The sequence below is a fragment of the Gadus macrocephalus genome, chromosome 14, assembly GCF_031168955.1.
Source record: "Gadus macrocephalus chromosome 14, ASM3116895v1".
In the NCBI taxonomy this organism is placed as follows: Eukaryota; Metazoa; Chordata; class Actinopteri; order Gadiformes; family Gadidae; genus Gadus; species Gadus macrocephalus.
The window spans coordinates 6,807,397-6,824,605 of record NC_082395.1 but is presented as its reverse complement, the minus strand read 5'-3'; the positions used below and the strand labels follow the sequence as shown (position 1 = coordinate 6,824,605).

Here is a 17,209-nt window from a genome sequence, read left to right as displayed (position 1 = left end):
TATACCAGTGCGCCTCGAAAGTAACAGGGACATCGGCTTTATCTCGCGAGATTACACCTGAGCGGGCACCAGTCGAGAAGTCACCTGAGGCTGAAGTCAATACAAGACACCGGGGACAACGAGCCTGTGAGGTCTGTGAGCAGGGACGCGGGAAGTGGGGGTGCTTTGGGTGCTGCAGCACCCCCCTCCCCTGGCGGCCTCTGGCTGTAACTGCAAGTGAGAAGGTTTTCTGAACAAATCAATACTTTTATTTTTATTTTTATAATTGTATCATACAACATGATTTTTCATTAAACTATTGACATCCACCCTTTTTATGATATTTATCATATTATCATTTCATTTTATTTAGAACATTGTCTGAGTAGGCTGACGTAGGCTATGACGCACAACGCAGAACTGTCGATAGCTGAATATCGTACTATGCTGATTTTACATAAGCATGTTGGTGTTCAACATCTGTTGAAGTGAACATTCTAAAACTGCCATATTAATAGACACGTTTAATATTATCGTTACGATTCTGGAATCCTGCACGTAAACTGGTTGGCAAAAAAAGAGCAAAGACGGACGGTTCACTTGACGGAGAAACCGTCACTTTCCTCATATCAGACAATTCGTAACTCTGGATGAAAATGAAGGCTTTCTTTTATTGTCACTTTCCTTTTAAACCTTTAGAAATAACCTCCTGAATCCTTGTTATAACGCTGTGTATAATCCCGGACCGCAACAGCTTGTCGGCATGTTGTTAGTGTGTGAAATTCAGCACAGTATCAGCCGAGTTGACTCTAATTTCCACATTGTTTACTTGCTGACGTTTGTGAACAACAGTGGCTAGTTGGCAGAACTCTTTTTACACAACAGTAGAGTGTTTATCAGAGCGGAGCCCTGAATGTGACGTCACCCGTCATCTCGTCTCTGTAAACAATGGATGTTGCGCAGCATTTATTATGACGTCATTATATAGACTCTCTCTCAGCACCCCCCCCCCCCCCCCTTGGACTGACTTCCCGCGTCCCTGGTGTTACCCCCTATGTTTTATTCGATACTTTTCGACAGTGTTACCCCTTATGGGTTTTTCATGACCACAGATAAAAAACGACAGTTTTTTTTACGTTTCATTTGACAAAGACAAAAGTGTTACCCCTTGTGTTTTTTTTCATGACCACCAATAAAAAACAACAGTGTTACCCCTTATGTTTTTTTTCATGACGACCAATAAAAAAAGGAAGGTTTTTTTCGTGACTACAAAAGTAAAACGACAGTGTCACCCCTCATGTTTCATTTGATAAAAACAACAGTGTTACCCCTTATATTTATTTCAATTTTTTTGCGGGGATCTGAACATGAGCTGTTTAGAGTGTTTACCTCTGAACTTAACAATGCACCATCACGTCACCGGATAACGTCATCACAAAGGTTATACTTGACTTTATAATTCGCATGAAATAGAGATAAGAATCTTCCAACAGATGTCATCAACCGGACTTGAACCCCAGTCTCCAGGGGGTTAGGCAGAGTAAACTCCACTGCACCACTGAGGCGTTGACAATTCACAATAATCAATCGTCAATAAAGAGGATATACATGACATTAAAATGTATGTGTGTATTTCTATTATTTCCCTTATGTTTTTTTTCACGACGACAAATAATAAACAACAGTGTTACCCCTTATGTTTTTTTTCATGACGACCAAAAAAAACAACAGTGTTACCCCCTTTATGTTTTTTTTCATGACGACCAATAAAAAACAACAGTGTTACCCCTTATGTTTTTTTCGTGACAACCAATAAAAAGCAACAGTGTTACCCCTTACGTTTTTTTTCATGACGACCAATAAAAAACAACAGTGTTACCCCTTGTGGTTTTTTTCATGACGACCAAAGAAAAACAACAGTGTTACCCCCTATGTTTTATTTGATAAATATCGACAGTGTTACCCCTTATGTTTATTTCATGACGGCCGATAAAAAACGACAGTTACCCCTCATGTTTTTTTTCATGACGACCAAAAAAAAAAAAAGTTTTACCCCTTATGTTTTCTTTCATGAAGACCAATAAAAAACAGCAGTCTTACCCCTTATGTTTTTTTTCATGACGACCAATAAAAAACAACTGTGTTACCCCTTATGTTTTTTTTCATGACGACCAATAAAAAACGACAGTGTTACCCCTTATGTTTTTTGTGTTTTTTTTCATGACGACCAAAGAAAAACAACAGTGTCACCCCCTATGTTTTATTTGATAAATATCGACAGTGTTTTCCCCTTATATTTATTTCATGACGGCCGATAAAAAAACGACCAATAAATAACGACAGTGGCACCCCTGTCTACGTTTTTGCAGGGATCCGAACAGGAGCTGTTTAGAGTGATAACCTCCGAACTTAACAATGCACCATCAAGACACAAGTTAAAGTCAACACAAAGGTTATCCTTGACTTTATAATTCGCATGAAATAGAGATAAGAATCATCCAACAGTGGTCATCAACCAGACTTGAACCCCGGTCTCCAGGGGGTTAGGCAGAGTTCACCCCACTGCACCACTGAGGCGATGATAATACACAATAATCAATCATCAATAAAGAGGATATACATGACATTAAAATGCAAGTGTGTATTTCTATTATTTCCCTTATGTTTTTTTTCACGACGACAAATAATAAACAACAGTGTTACCCCTTATGTTTTTTTTCATGACGACCAAAAAAAACAACAGTGTTACCCCCTTTATGTTTTTTTTCATGACGACCAATAAAAAACAACAGTGTTACCCCTTACGTTTTTTTCATGACAACCAATAAAAAACAACAGTGTTACCCCTTATGGTTTTTTTCATGACGACCAATAAAAAACAACAGTGTTACCCCTTACGTTTTTTTTCATGACGACCAATAAAAAACAACAGTGTTACCCCCTATGTTTTATTTGATAAATATCGACAGTGTTACCCCTTATGTTTATTTCATGACGGCCGATAAAAAACGACAGTTACCCCTCATGTTTTTTTTCATGACGACCAAAAAAAAAAAAAAGTTTTACCCCTTATGTTTTCTTTCATGAAGACCAATAAAAAACAGCAGTCTTACCCCTTATGTTTTTTTTCATGACGACCAATAAAAAACAACAGTGTTACCCCTTATGTTTTTTTTCATGACGACCAATAAAAAACGACAGTGTTACCCCTTATGTTTTTTTTCATGATGACCAATCAAAAACCACAGTGTTACCCCTTATGTTTTTTGTGTTTTTTTTCATGACGACCAAAGAAAAACAACAGTGTCACCCCCTATGTTTTATTTGATAAATATCAACAGTGTTTTCCCCTAATATTTATTTCATGACGGCCGATAAAAAACGACAGAGTTACCCCTCATGTTTTTTCCATGTTGACCAATAAAAAACGACTGTGGCACCCCTGTCTACGTTTTTGCAGGGATCCGAACAGGAGCTGTTTAGAGTGATAACCTCCGAACTTAACAATGCACCATCAAGACACAGGTTAAAGTCAACACAAAGGTTATCCTTGACTTTATAATTCGCATGAAATAGAGATAAGAATCTTCCAACAGAGGTCATCAACCAGACTTGAACCCCGGTCTCCAGGAGGTTAGGCAGAGTTCACCCCACTGCACCACTGAGGCGATGATAATACACAATAATCAATCATCAATAAAGAGGATATACATGACATTAAAATGTATGTGTGTATTTCTATTATTTCCCTTATGTTTTTTTTCACGACGACAAATAATAAACAACAGTGTTACCCCTTATGTTTTTTTTCATGACGACCAAAAAAAACAACAGTGTTACCCCCTTTATGTTTTTTTTCATGACGACCAATAAAAAACAACAGTGTTACCCCTTATGGTTTTTTTCATGACGACCAATAAAAAACAACAGTGTTACCCCTTACGTTTTTTTTCATGACGACCAATAAAAAACAACAGTGTTACCAATAAAAAACAACAGTGTTACCCCTTGTGGTTTTTTTCATGACGACCAAAGAAAAACAACAGTGTTACCCCCTATGTTTTATTTGATAAATATCGACAGTGTTACCCCTTATGTTTATTTCATGACGGCCGATAAAAAACGACAGTTACCCCTCATGTTTTTTTTCATGACGACCAAAAAAAAAAAAAGTTTTACCCCTTATGTTTTCTTTCATGAAGACCAATAAAAAACAGCAGTCTTACCCCTTATGTTTTTTTTCATGACGACCAATAAAAAACAACTGTGTTACCCCTTATGTTTTTTTTCATGACGACCAATAAAAAACGACAGTGTTACCCCTTATGTTTTTTGTGTTTTTTTTCATGACGACCAAAGAAAAACAACAGTGTCACCCCCTATGTTTTATTTGATAAATATCGACAGTGTTTTCCCCTTATATTTATTTCATGACGGCCGATAAAAAAACGACCAATAAATAACGACAGTGGCACCCCTGTCTACGTTTTTGCAGGGATCCGAACAGGAGCTGTTTAGAGTGATAACCTCCGAACTTAACAATGCACCATCAAGACACAAGTTAAAGTCAACACAAAGGTTATCCTTGACTTTATAATTCGCATGAAATAGAGATAAGAATCAACCAACAGTGGTCATCAACCAGACTTGAACCCCGGTCTCCAGGGGGTTAGGCAGAGTTCACCCCACTGCACCACTGAGGCGATGATAATACACAATAATCAATCATCAATAAAGAGGATATACATGACATTAAAATGCAAGTGTGTATTTCTATTATTTCCCTTATGTTTTTTTTCACGACGACAAATAATAAACAACAGTGTTACCCCTTATGTTTTTTTTCATGACGACCAAAAAAAACAACAGTGTTACCCCCTTTATGTTTTTTTTCATGACGACCAATAAAAAACAACAGTGTTACCCCTTACGTTTTTTTCATGACAACCAATAAAAAACAACAGTGTTACCCCTTATGGTTTTTTTCATGACGACCAATAAAAAACAACAGTGTTACCCCTTACGTTTTTTTTCATGACGACCAATAAAAAACAACAGTGTTACCCCTTGTGGTTTTTTTCATGACGACCAAAGAAAAACAACAGTGTTACCCCCTATGTTTTATTTGATAAATATCGACAGTGTTACCCCTTATGTTTATTTCATGACGGCCGATAAAAAACGACAGTTACCCCTCATGTTTTTTTTCATGACGACCAAAAAAAAAAAAAAGTTTTACCCCTTATGTTTTCTTTCATGAAGACCAATAAAAAACAGCAGTCTTACCCCTTATGTTTTTTTTCATGACGACCAATAAAAAACAACAGTGTTACCCCTTATGTTTTTTTTCATGACGACCAATAAAAAACGACAGTGTTACCCCTTATGTTTTTTTTCATGATGACCAATCAAAAACCACAGTGTTACCCCTTATGTTTTTTGTGTTTTTTTTCATGACGACCAAAGAAAAACAACAGTGTCACCCCCTATGTTTTATTTGATAAATATCAACAGTGTTTTCCCCTAATATTTATTTCATGACGGCCGATAAAAAACGACAGAGTTACCCCTCATGTTTTTTCCATGTTGACCAATAAAAAACGACTGTGGCACCCCTGTCTACGTTTTTGCAGGGATCCGAACAGGAGCTGTTTAGAGTGATAACCTCCGAACTTAACAATGCACCATCAAGACACAGGTTAAAGTCAACACAAAGGTTATCCTTGACTTTATAATTCGCATGAAATAGAGATAAGAATCTTCCAACAGAGGTCATCAACTAGACTTGAACCCCGGTCTCCAGGAAGTTAGGCAGAGTTCACCCCACTGCACCACTGAGGCGATGATAATACACAATAATCAATCATCAATAAAGAGGATATACATGACATTAAAATGTATGTGTGTATTTCTATTATTTCCCTTATGTTTTTTTTCACGACGACAAATAATAAACAACAGTGTTACCCCTTATGTTTTTTTTCATGACGACCAAAAAAAACAACAGTGTTACCCCCTTTATGTTTTTTTTCATGACGACCAATAAAAAACAACAGTGTTACCCCTTATGGTTTTTTTCATGACGACCAATAAAAAACAACAGTGTTACCCCTTACGTTTTTTTTCATGACGACCAATAAAAAACAACAGTGTTACCAATAAAAAACAACAGTGTTACCCCTTGTGGTTTTTTTCATGACGACCAAAGAAAAACAACAGTGTTACCCCCTATGTTTTATTTGATAAATATCGACAGTGTTACCCCTTATGTTTATTTCATGACGGCCGATAAAAAACGACAGTTACCCCTCATGTTTTTTTTCATGACGACCAAAAAAAAAAAACTGTTTTACCCCTTATGTTTTCTTTCATGACGACCAATAAAAAACAACAGTGTTACCCCTTATGTTTTTTTTCATGACGACCAATAAAAAACAACAGTGTTACCCCTTACGTTTTTTTTCATGACGACCAATAAAAAACAAGTGTTACCCCTTGTGGTTTTTTTCATGACGACCAATAAAAAACGACAGTGTTACCCCTTATGTTTTTTTTCATGATGACCAATCAAAAACCACAGTGTTTCCCCTTAAGTTTTTTTTCATGACGACCAATAAAAAACAACAGTGTTACCCCTTATGTTTCTTTCATGACGACCAATAAAAAGCAACAGTGTTACCCCTTACGTTTTTTTCATGACGACCAATAAAAAACAACAGTGTTTTTGCCAAAAACGTTGTTAAAAACCCACGTCGCCCTCGCTTGGGCAAGGGTGGGCATCCAATAGTAAACGACCAATCCGGAGAAGAGGTTTTAGCCAGAAATCATTGCATTTAACATTTATGGTTTTTTTCATGACGACCAATAAAAAACAACAGTGTTACCCCTTATGTTTTTTTTCATGACGACCAATAAAAAACAACAGTGTTACCCCTTACGTTTTTTTTCATGACGACCAATAAAAAACAACAGTGTTACCCCTTGTGGTTTTTTTCATGACGACCAAAGAAAAACAACAGTGTTAGCCCCTATGTTTTATTTGATAAATATCGACAGTGTTACCCCTTATGTTTATTTCATGCTGGCCGATAAAAAACGACAGAGTTACCCCTCATGTTTTTTCCATGTTGACCGATAAGAAACAACAGTGGTACCCCTGTCAACGTTTTTGCGGGGATACAAACCTGAGCTGTTTAGAGAGTTAACCTCCGAACTTATCAATGCACCATCAAGACACCGACTAAAGTCAACACAATGGTTATACTTGACTTTATAATTCGCAGGAAATAGAGATAAGATATCGACCGCCGACCGGACTTGAACCCCGGTCTCCAGGGGGTTAGCTCACAGCTCCCTCCACTTCGCACTGAGAATTATAATTTAAATATGTCTGTGGTTATATATGACAATAGACATGATAGCATTACGTTTAAAATTAAAGATATTGTGTTTTCCACAGAAATTGAGCCGCGGTCTCCAGTGGGTTAGGCAGAGTGCATTCCACTGCACCACTGAGGCGATGAAAATACACAATAATCAATCATCAATAAAGAGGATATACATGACATTAAAATGTATGTGTGTATTTCTATTATTTCCCTTATGTTTTTTTTCATGACGCCCAATAAAAAACGACAGTGTTCCCCCTTATGTTTTTTTTCATGACGACCAATAAAAAACAACAGTGTTACCCCTTATGTTTTTTTTCATGACGACCAATAAAAAACAACAGTGTTACCCCTTATGTTTTTTTTCATGACGACCAATAAAAAACAACAGTGTTACCCAGGGACGCGGGAAGTGGGGGTGCTTAGGGTGCTGCAGCGGCCCCTGGCTGTAACTGCAAGTGAGAAAGTTTTCTGAACAAATCAATACTTTTTTTAATTGTATAATTTTATCATACAACATGATTTTTCATTAAATTATTGACATCCACCCTTTTTATGATATTTATCATATTATCGGTAGGCCTACTATGCTGATTTTACATAAGCATGTTGGTGTTCAACATCTGTTGTAGTGAACATTCTAAAACTGGTGTAAAATGTTGCTGCCATATTAATAGACACGTTGAATGTTATCGTTTTGATTCTGGAATCCCGCACGTAAACTGGTTGGCAAAAAAAGAGCAAAGACGGGCGGTTCACTTGACGGAGAAACCGTCACTTTCCTCATATCAGGCAACTCGTAACTCTGGATGAAAATGAAGGCTTTATATTATTGTCACTTTCCTTTGTAAACCTTTAGAAATAACCTCCTGAATCCTGGTTATAACGCTGTGTATAATCCCGGACCGCAACAGCTTGTCGGCATGTTGTTAGTGTGTGAAATTCAGCCCAGTATCAGCCGAGTTGACTCTAATTTCCACATTTTTTACTTGCTAACGTTTGTGAATAACAGTGGCTAGTTGGCAGAACTCTTTTTACACACCAGTAGAGTGTTTATCAGAGCGGAGCCCTGAATGTGACGTCACCCGTCATCTCGTCTCTGTAAACAACGGATGTTGCGCAGCATTTATTATGACGTCATTATATAGATTCTCTCTCAGCACCCTCCCCTCGGACTGACTTCCCGCGTCCCTGTCTGTGAGTCTATTCTCGCTATCTTCATTTGATGCAATTTCACGATTGTGACAAACAAACTGCAATAATGTTTTTACAATATGCATGGAATGCAAGTCTATAGCCTTGTGTAGCTTGTTGGCGTCCTGTCTGCTAATGTTGCTAGCTCCCGTTAGCCGTAACGCTATCTTACCAACGCTACCAAGCAAACGTTGGCTAGCACATTAGCGTTCAACAAGGTTACGGTACACAGCAAAACGATTGCTATGCTGTCAAGAGTTTTCGTTATATCCACACGTTAACCTAGTGAATTGTGTGAAATGAGTTGAAACTGCTTTTGGACGTTTAAGACGAATTGTTTTGGCGCTTGTCACTGTGGGGTTGGGCTGTAACTTTAGTTGTAGTCCAGGCGTAACACTTGGCCTGGACAGCCAAGCTGGTTCTAGACAGAAGTCCTAGTGGGTTGGGCTCTAACTCTAGTTTTAGTCCAGGCTGAACACTGGTCCCTGACAGCACAGCTGGTTCTGGACAGTGGTCATGTTGGGCTGGGCTGTAACTTCAGCTGTAGTCAAAGCTAACAACTGACAGCCCAGCTGGTTTTCTGGACAGCGGTTTTGTGGGGCTGGGCTGTAACTTCAGCTGTAGTCAAAGCTAAGCTCACTGTAATATCGTTATTTTCATTGAGGTGCTTGCAAAGTTGTATGTCTAATACAAAGTGTTCTTTATTTCTAATTGGCAACTTTTCTCCTGTGACTTCAGTACTAAGTGGTATCTTTAACTGATAACAATGCGTTTGCGATAACAATTCTGCTTTCTGGATTTTCATCAACATATGTAAATTAATGTAAATACGGGATAAATTGCTCTTGAACAAAATTCTGCCCAAATATTATGGAAATCAAGTAAGGAAGCCGCACCTTAAGTCCAATAGCGAATTTACACGTCTGCTCAGGGTAATGGGAAATATTGATGATGTTTTCGGGTTCAATCATGTAATAACACACGTTTTTCATGCAACACATGTTGTTCTGCTTATGGCAGGAGTGATGTCTTCAAATGAGGAGGGTTATGTGGTACGCATCAGAGGTCTTCCCTGGTCCTGCACTCAGGAAGAAGTGGCCAGTTTTTTTTCTGGTTAGAGTACACTCACTCACATGTGTTCACCTATATCAGCACATTGGGCAGATAGCCCTATATTTCAGCCAACACCCATGCAATACTGGGTCACATAAGCATCCCGTTGAAAACAGTGAGGCAGAATAAAAACATGTTCCACCAACTTTACCTACATGAATCACTGGGCCAAAGTACTCTTAAAAAAAAAAAAAAGTAGTATTCGTGGAGGATGATATTCGTATTTCTCACTCTACACTATAATCCATATTTGATATCACTTATTTTTTAAAGCACATTAATTGTCCCCCACATTATTCAAACATTTCGCTAAAGTTTGGATTACAAGCCAACCTCCATTCCACAAAGCTCAGTCATCGGTTACATTGACAACACCATAAGTTAGAGATCATGCATTCACAGCATTTCCTGTACATTTAGTTTGAGCTGGTGTTTATGCTGAATTTCTTAACGGTGATGCCCGGTGGTTGGGTGGCTTTGTGTGTTCAGACTGTGACATCGTGGGCCAGGTGAACGGCGTGTGTTTCACCTTCTCTAAAGAAGGCCGTCCGAGCGGAGAGGCTTTCGTTGAGCTCATAAACGCTGAGGACTTTAAGAACGCCATCGCTAAGGACCGCAAATACATGGGGCATCGCTACATAGAGGGTAGGTGACCCCCAGGATCTCTCCATATCTCTACATATGCTACAAAGAGTGAACATAAAATACATTAACACAATCCACCATAGATGGGGAAGAATTCATTTTTGTGTAATTAGCGTGTTGTTAACTTCTCGGCATTGACCACAAACTTTCATACCTTTTTTTAATTATCTTATCTTTACAAAATACATGAACACAATCCACCCTAAATATTTGGCCTGTTAAGCCCTTTGATACTGTAATGGTGATTAAGGGCTATACAAATAAAATTGAATTGAATTGGAAGAATACAGTTTTTTGAATTTGTGTGATGTTACCTGCCCGGCATTGACCACGGACTTCCATACCTTTTCAATAATTTACCTTTACATAAAACACATTAACACAATCCACCATAACCGGGGAAGATTCCAGTTTGGTTGAATTGGTGTGATTGCACACGGGCCGGCGTTGACCGGTGCAGACCTGTTGTATTGTGTTTGGCTCTCGGTGCAGTGTTCAAGTCGAACCGCAGTGAGATGGACTGGGTGCTGAAGCGCAGCGGGCCCGCGGACTACGACGGCTGCAGCGGCTGTATGTTGAGACTGAGAGGCCTGCCGTTTGGCTGCAGCAAGGAGGAAATAGTTCAGTTCTTCTCAGGTACTCGCGCAAACATGCAAATGGCCATCCAGTAAGCTGCTATCTTTGTATCTTTGTATTTGCATCGGTGGAATGTTGGTAGGATATTGGCGAGCATTTATTTTTTTGTTCAACATAAACTTGCATAAACACTCACAAATAAAGATGGATCATGTTGCCATCTTTAATGCCAGTGTTTTGTACATCTGCCTCCCCTTGTCCAAATATCCCTACCGTTGTTGGAATTACTTGTTAAAATTAAGTTACGTTTTAACAAAAAGTTTAAGGCGTTCGTATTTAAAGGCTGCATGTGTGTTTTGTATTTAGTGTGTCTGTAGTATGGTTTTACTGTGTTATGAAGTGTGTCCATTCCAGTGATGTTTATCCAGTCACTACTATTGTTCTGTTAAAGGACTGCAAGAGGCATTTGGGGGGGTGTCTCATACGCTACATGCAGGGGTGCAGGGAAAGGTTTTGAATGGGTGGGGTGGTTTTGCTGTTCTGAGTTGTAGGGAAGTGACCCCAGGACAACTTATCTGTGGGTCAATGTCCATTCCTTTAACTGACTAGAGTCTTTTTAGGAGAGCGGCCAATCATTGATTAACATTATTGAATGATGAGGTTATCCAATCATGTGTTGGGTGTCCTATTAATTATGTCATTTTTATGATGTTTGTCAGTTGCTTTGAGGTTTGAGCAATATCGCCATTACTAATTCGGTAACCAGGTTATTTTAGGTGTTAAAAAAATTAAAGGACATTATAAAGCTGACCCAGGACAGTGTTTGTTGGTGGGGCCACCTCCTTAATGGGCACATTTGAAACATTATATCTGCCTATGCCTATTTTAATGTTATTGTACATAAGTCAACCAATGTGATTTATATTTCCCCTTGTTTTTTATGATTGTAATGTATTTGTGCAGGGCCAGTTGTAGTGAATCAGCGGGTGTTCCATCAATTTCTACAGCATACATATCTCTCCCATCTATCTACCCACCCCTTTATGTATTTATGTGTGCTTGGGTTGAAGGGTTGAGAATCGTGCCAAATGGGATTACTCTGCCAGTGGACTACCAGGGGAGGAGCACAGGGGAAGCCTTCGTGCAGTTTGCCTCAAAGGAGATAGCAGAAAAGGCTCTGGGGAAGCACAAGGAAAGAATAGGGCACAGGTGGGAGAGAGGGGAACGCGATGGGATGGGGCCAGCTGGGCTTGACTTTTACACTGGACTCAATTCTGGGCGGGCATATTTTGTCGTGTTTATGGTTAAATGAATAATGAATATTTGGGATGCGTGTCGGGTATTGCAGTGTGTGTGTAAATTAGAGGGATATCGTTTTGAATTGATTCATTAACTTATTACACTGCTTATTGGGTGGGTGAGTTTGTAGCGAAATGTAAATCTGTTTTTGGTGCCGGGTTAAATGATAGTAGTGGATGGTTACTTGTAGGCGTTGTAATCTTTCAACGGGCAGGGTAGGCTATGGGTCTGGGTAACTTGGGTAGCATTTTATCTTCCCAAGTTTCATGTGTACTCTTCCTCTGGTAAAAGAGTTTGAGGCATCAAACAGTACTTCCTGCTTGAACATCAATTGAATAGTTGTAATGATGTAATCTGCAGCCAATCCGGGGCCCTAATGATGGCTAAATTCTCATTGTTTACTCCTCGAAATCTTGAGCCCAAGGCCATTTACGTATGGTTAGAATAACTAGGCTGTGGCATTGTCCTCTACGGTACTCCTATGTACTAGACATGCATACGAGCACTTTGTGGAGTGACTAGAGGAGAAACACTAACCCATAGCCTTGTCTTCCAATGCCCTTCCGTTATGTCCCAACTAGAGTGGGCTAGTCATGTTTTAGCGGGGAGTTCAGGCTACGCAGGCTAAGCTACAGGCTAAGTTATCTTAAGGCTGTTTGTCGTTTTGTCTGCCTCTCTCTATATAAGTCAAGCGTAATGTGTGAGGCTAGCACTGCCACAGCCGATGGGATAACAGCGTCCCCTGCCCTGCGTCTCCCCCTCCAGGTACATAGAGATCTTTAAGAGCAGCCGCAATGAGATCCGGGCCTACTATGAGCTGCCCCGCCGGCCCATGGGGCAGCAGCGGCCTGGCCCCTATGACAGGCCCATGATGGGGGGCCCCAGGGGGGTTTTCTTCGCCCCGGGCCCCGGGCGTGGAGGGGCCCTCATGGAGCCCATGCGGAGCGGAGGGGGCTACGGGGGAGGTGAGTGACGACGTGGGACTGGTTTCGTGGCGATGTTGTGTCTAGGATGGGTGAGACTGCTAAACGCAGTGAGAGTTCTGAGATGTAGCAAACAATGGTTGGAGGGTGAAGGAGAACTTGATGTATGCACGGGAGAGTCTTCAGCAGGAACGCTACCTCGCTGTTCAAAGAACGGAGGGTTTGCGCGGCGGTGAAATGGCAAAGGAAGGAACATAGCGGTCTGATCGTAAGACTGTCAGAGCAAGTCTTAAAAAAGTTAAAGCAAAGCTACATGGGGATTCTCCATCAAAGCCATCACACACTGCGAGCTAGCAGGTAGTGGTTACCATGATTTTAAAAGTGACACATTATACTACCAGATGTGGTTAGTCAGTGCGGTTAGCCAGTACACGCTGTGATGAAAACCTGCCTCTTCTGACATCATAGGTGGTAGTGTAATATGTCACCTCAAAGCTTCTCCCCACGTTGATCTAACTTGTCGCTGTCATCGGGGGTCGTTCTCTCTCTAGGTTACGGAGGCTTTGACAACTATAACGGCTTCAACAACTACTGCTTCGGCAACGGCATGTTCGACGAACGCCTGAGGGGGGGCGAGCGAGGGGGCAGAGGTAAGGGTCCGCTCTCATGTAAGGCTTTGAACGCCATTTTGGTCAGGCAATTTTGTTCCACTTTGTTTTTTTTCCTACTGCGAATTGTAAGAGTCAACATGATGTGCATTTGCACGCGTCTGTCCAGGGATGGGAGGACACGGACACGGACACGGACACGGGCACGGACACGGGCACGGACACGGCGGGGGAGGGGACGGGGGCTCCGGGTTCCACAGCGGCCATTTCGTCCACATGAGAGGCCTGCCGTTCCGCGCCACCGACGGCGATATCGCTAAAGTGAGTATCGGCAGGAGGCCATGTCTGGAGTCACTCGTGGTTTTACCGGAGAAAGTTGAATCCCTCTTCAAGGGGATTAGACGGTTCGATTTTTGCCGTACCCTCAGAAAGTGTCTCTCTGGTTTTGTAGAGAGCGTCGCCATTTTACCCGAGATGCTATGTGTAGATCCCATAAAATGTACAACACTGGGCTTGTGCAATTATTACCTATTCATAGCAAACACAATGCTGGTTCATATTTTGAATGATCTACAATTATTGTTTTGACAAATAACCCTCTTTTCCTCCAAATGGCTAGACTCTTAAAAGCCTTACTGCTAGAAAGGCCCGGGGTGACACATTGAATATTCGGATATGTATTGGGCTGCTATTTCACTTTTAAAGTGTAGCACATCCATACGATTTCACATGCAAAACAATCAAAGCAACACTCTAATGAAAAGTGGAAGCTGTGGTCTCGACCGTTGATGCACGCTGTCGGCCCTCGTTGGTGTTGCACCACACTGGTACTAATAAGAAACGGCCGTACCCCTTTTCCCTTTGCCCTGCCGCAGTTCTTCTCCCCCATGAACCCCATGCGGGTGCACATCGACGTGGCGCCCAACGGCAAGTCCACCGGCGAGGCGGACGTGGAGTTCCGCTCCCACGAGGACGCCGTGGCAGCCATGTCCAAGGACAAGAACCACATGCGTAGGTTCTCCCCCCTCTCACATGCTTAGGTTCTCCCCCCTCTCCACATGCTTAGGTTCTCCCCCCTCTCACATGCTTAGGTTCTCCCCCCTCTCACATGCTTAGCTTCCCCCATGAGGAAGGCATGCCACTATTGAGCACAGGCTGGGGCTGCATAATTAATCAGATTTAAATTTTTTTTTTTTTTTTTAAGTTCTCAGTTACAAAGTGTATTTTTTTGGAGAGAAATGCTGAATTAAAGCATCATGTTTTCAATCTCTAAAATAATGATTTGAATAATCCTGATTTCAATATTTACCAGAATAATCATGATTTATGATTCTTTTTTTATAATCGAGCAGCCCCAGTACTGGCCTACCTTTCTCATGGAGGTGCACAGACTAAACAGCCTTGTGACCAAAGGTGTCCGCTCTCAAGTGGCTTCTGATCTGAAGCCTCCTCGAGGGGCTCTGGTGTGTTCGGGGATGTCTTGATGGCATACCCGCACACTCCACATCATTTGGTCCAAAATGATGACTCGCTGTATGGTTAATGTCTTAGTAATTATCTTTCTAAATCCTACCTGGACACAAATCGGAGTACCCTTTTTACTGAGTATGAGATGGTGGGGCTAATTGGAGCTCTTTTTTTTCCACAGAACACCGATACATCGAGCTGTTTCTCAACTCGACGTCTAGCGGGGCGGCAGAGATGAGTAAGAAGTTCTCAGTACCTCTGTGTGCGTAACAACTGTTAGAACCACTGGATCCCATCCTTCTTGCCTGATGTATCCCATAATATCAACACTGTCTACACACCAGCACCACAAGCAGCTGGTAACAGATAGATTATTTTCATTTTGTTATTGAGTCCACAAGTATGTTTTAATGTTACTTCTGGAGCAATGGTTCTTAGATGATCGAGGTAATGTACCATAAATTCACGTTTGGGAATTCGATGTGTTCCATGAATCAAGCAGTAAGTCTCTCAGTTTATCTGAATGTATCCAAATAGTATTGGTAAGTGTAAAGGCAACACTCCCAATGGTCTCTGAAATACATCCTCCGTTGTAGATAACTTCTCGAAACATACTCGTCAATTTTAATCGTGATATTCTATCATCATGACCGTATCTTCTCTGAATCTTTCTCCAGGTCGCGGGAGCAGTGGTTACTATGGAAACTCGGGCGGTGGCTCGCGGAGCGGCGGGTTGCGGGGCGCCTTCTGATGACATCATCACGCTCGCCTCGACCCTGATGTTTTATGTTCCTCATGGCCTCGTTTCTTTTTTTAACTCTGCTCGGTTCAGCAGGGCAGATCTGGTGTCACTAGTTGTTTAAGTGAGAAAGTTGAATTCCTCTGGGTTTAGACAGTTCGATTTTTGCCGTACCTTCAGAAAGTGACTCTTGGGTTTTGTAGAGAGCATCGCCATTTTACCAAAGATGCTGCGTGTAGATCCCTTAAAATGTTCAACTTTGGTTTAGCGTAATACTACCCATTCATAGCAAACACAGTGGTGCTGGTTCATATTGAATGATCTACAATTATTGTTTTGACAAATAACCCTCTTTTCCTCCAAATGGCCAGACCCTTAAAAGCCTTACTGCTAGAAAGGCCCGAGTTATGTTGAATTATAAATCTCATAATTGATCCGAAGTGACACATTGAATATTCAGATTTGGATTCGGCTGGTATTTAACTTTTAAAGTGTAGCACGTGCTTTTCATTTCCCAGCACTACATTTGCCTGGAGCTCTGTGTGTCTCTGCAGCAGCGAGTGAAGCATACGTCTCAGGAGAAAGAGAAGCATGGGGACGCTGTTCAACGCAGGCCGCTTTGTTAGTCCTGCTCCCCAGCTTGCTAAGGGACCGCGACTATGACAGTAGTCTACTGAACAACGGCGTTTAACTCCACTGCCAAAGACTGTTGTCCAAATCGTTGGTGCTAATAGGGCTAGTATCCAACAGCTTTTTACCTCCCCACAAACAAGAAGCCATTTGATCTGCCTTCCCCAACAGAGCACCTATTGAAAGACCAGATCATATATATTGGGCTACAAGACTAATACCATCTGACAACAACCCTGGTGCGTTTCCATATGAGGCCAGATAAATGTGTGCAAGGGATTCTAGATAAGCTTGCTTGCTTTGAAACATTTGATAAATGTGAGCCGGTGTGTTTTCTATATGAATGTTTTCACATGTTCATCACAAAAAAAGAGTTGGGTATTTTCCATTGTTAGAATGGAAGTAAAACAAATATCTATTTGAGCTCTGAAATTAGCTGAAACAGCTGTTGTACATTTTGCTTAATAAATTTTATATTTAATTCCACCTGTTGGTATTCTTTGTGTGTATTCGTTATGTTTCACTTAAGGTCTTAGTTTTTGATTAAATGGTACATTATATAATTGCACTTTAACAAAAATTGAAGCTAATAGAAACTTTCTGTACCCTGGCTATCTTAAATTGAATGCTATTCCTTTGGGTTCATGC

General features: G+C 40.9%; 1 protein-coding gene across 8 annotated transcripts; it reads left to right on the top strand.

The window, feature by feature from the left end:
- Window positions 1–33: 33 nt before the first annotated feature.
- Window positions 34–17,047, top strand: hnrnph3 (heterogeneous nuclear ribonucleoprotein H3 (2H9)). 8 transcript variants are annotated; one of them, XM_060071833.1, is made up of 11 exons: window positions 34–131; window positions 9,582–9,674; window positions 10,164–10,319; window positions 10,812–10,955; window positions 11,966–12,104; window positions 12,960–13,159; window positions 13,669–13,773; window positions 13,895–14,046; window positions 14,601–14,736; window positions 15,374–15,430; window positions 15,870–17,047. In XM_060071833.1, the coding sequence occupies exons 2-11, from the start codon at window positions 9,587–9,589 to the stop codon at window positions 15,941–15,943; spliced, it is 1,251 nt and encodes a 416-aa protein (XP_059927816.1). In that variant the 5' UTR covers window positions 34–131; window positions 9,582–9,586; the 3' UTR covers window positions 15,944–17,047. The 8 variants fall into 8 exon arrangements, with proteins under 8 accessions (XP_059927816.1, XP_059927817.1, XP_059927818.1 ...); XM_060071834.1 differs by having other exon boundaries at window positions 34–135; XM_060071835.1 differs by having other exon boundaries at window positions 90–126.
- Window positions 17,048–17,209: the final 162 nt, after the last annotated feature.

Excerpts from the sequence above, each read along its gene's own strand:
- hnrnph3 (XM_060071831.1), top strand. The coding sequence starts at position 9,497 with ATGGGAAATATTGATGATGTTTTCGGGTTCAATCATGTAATAACACAC. Across the intron at positions 10,956-11,965 it reads AATAGTTCAGTTCTTCTCAG|GGTTGAGAATCGTGCCAAAT; the intron begins GTACTCGCGCAA and ends CTTGGGTTGAAG. Across the intron at positions 13,160-13,668 it reads CGGAGGGGGCTACGGGGGAG|GTTACGGAGGCTTTGACAAC; the intron begins GTGAGTGACGAC and ends TTCTCTCTCTAG.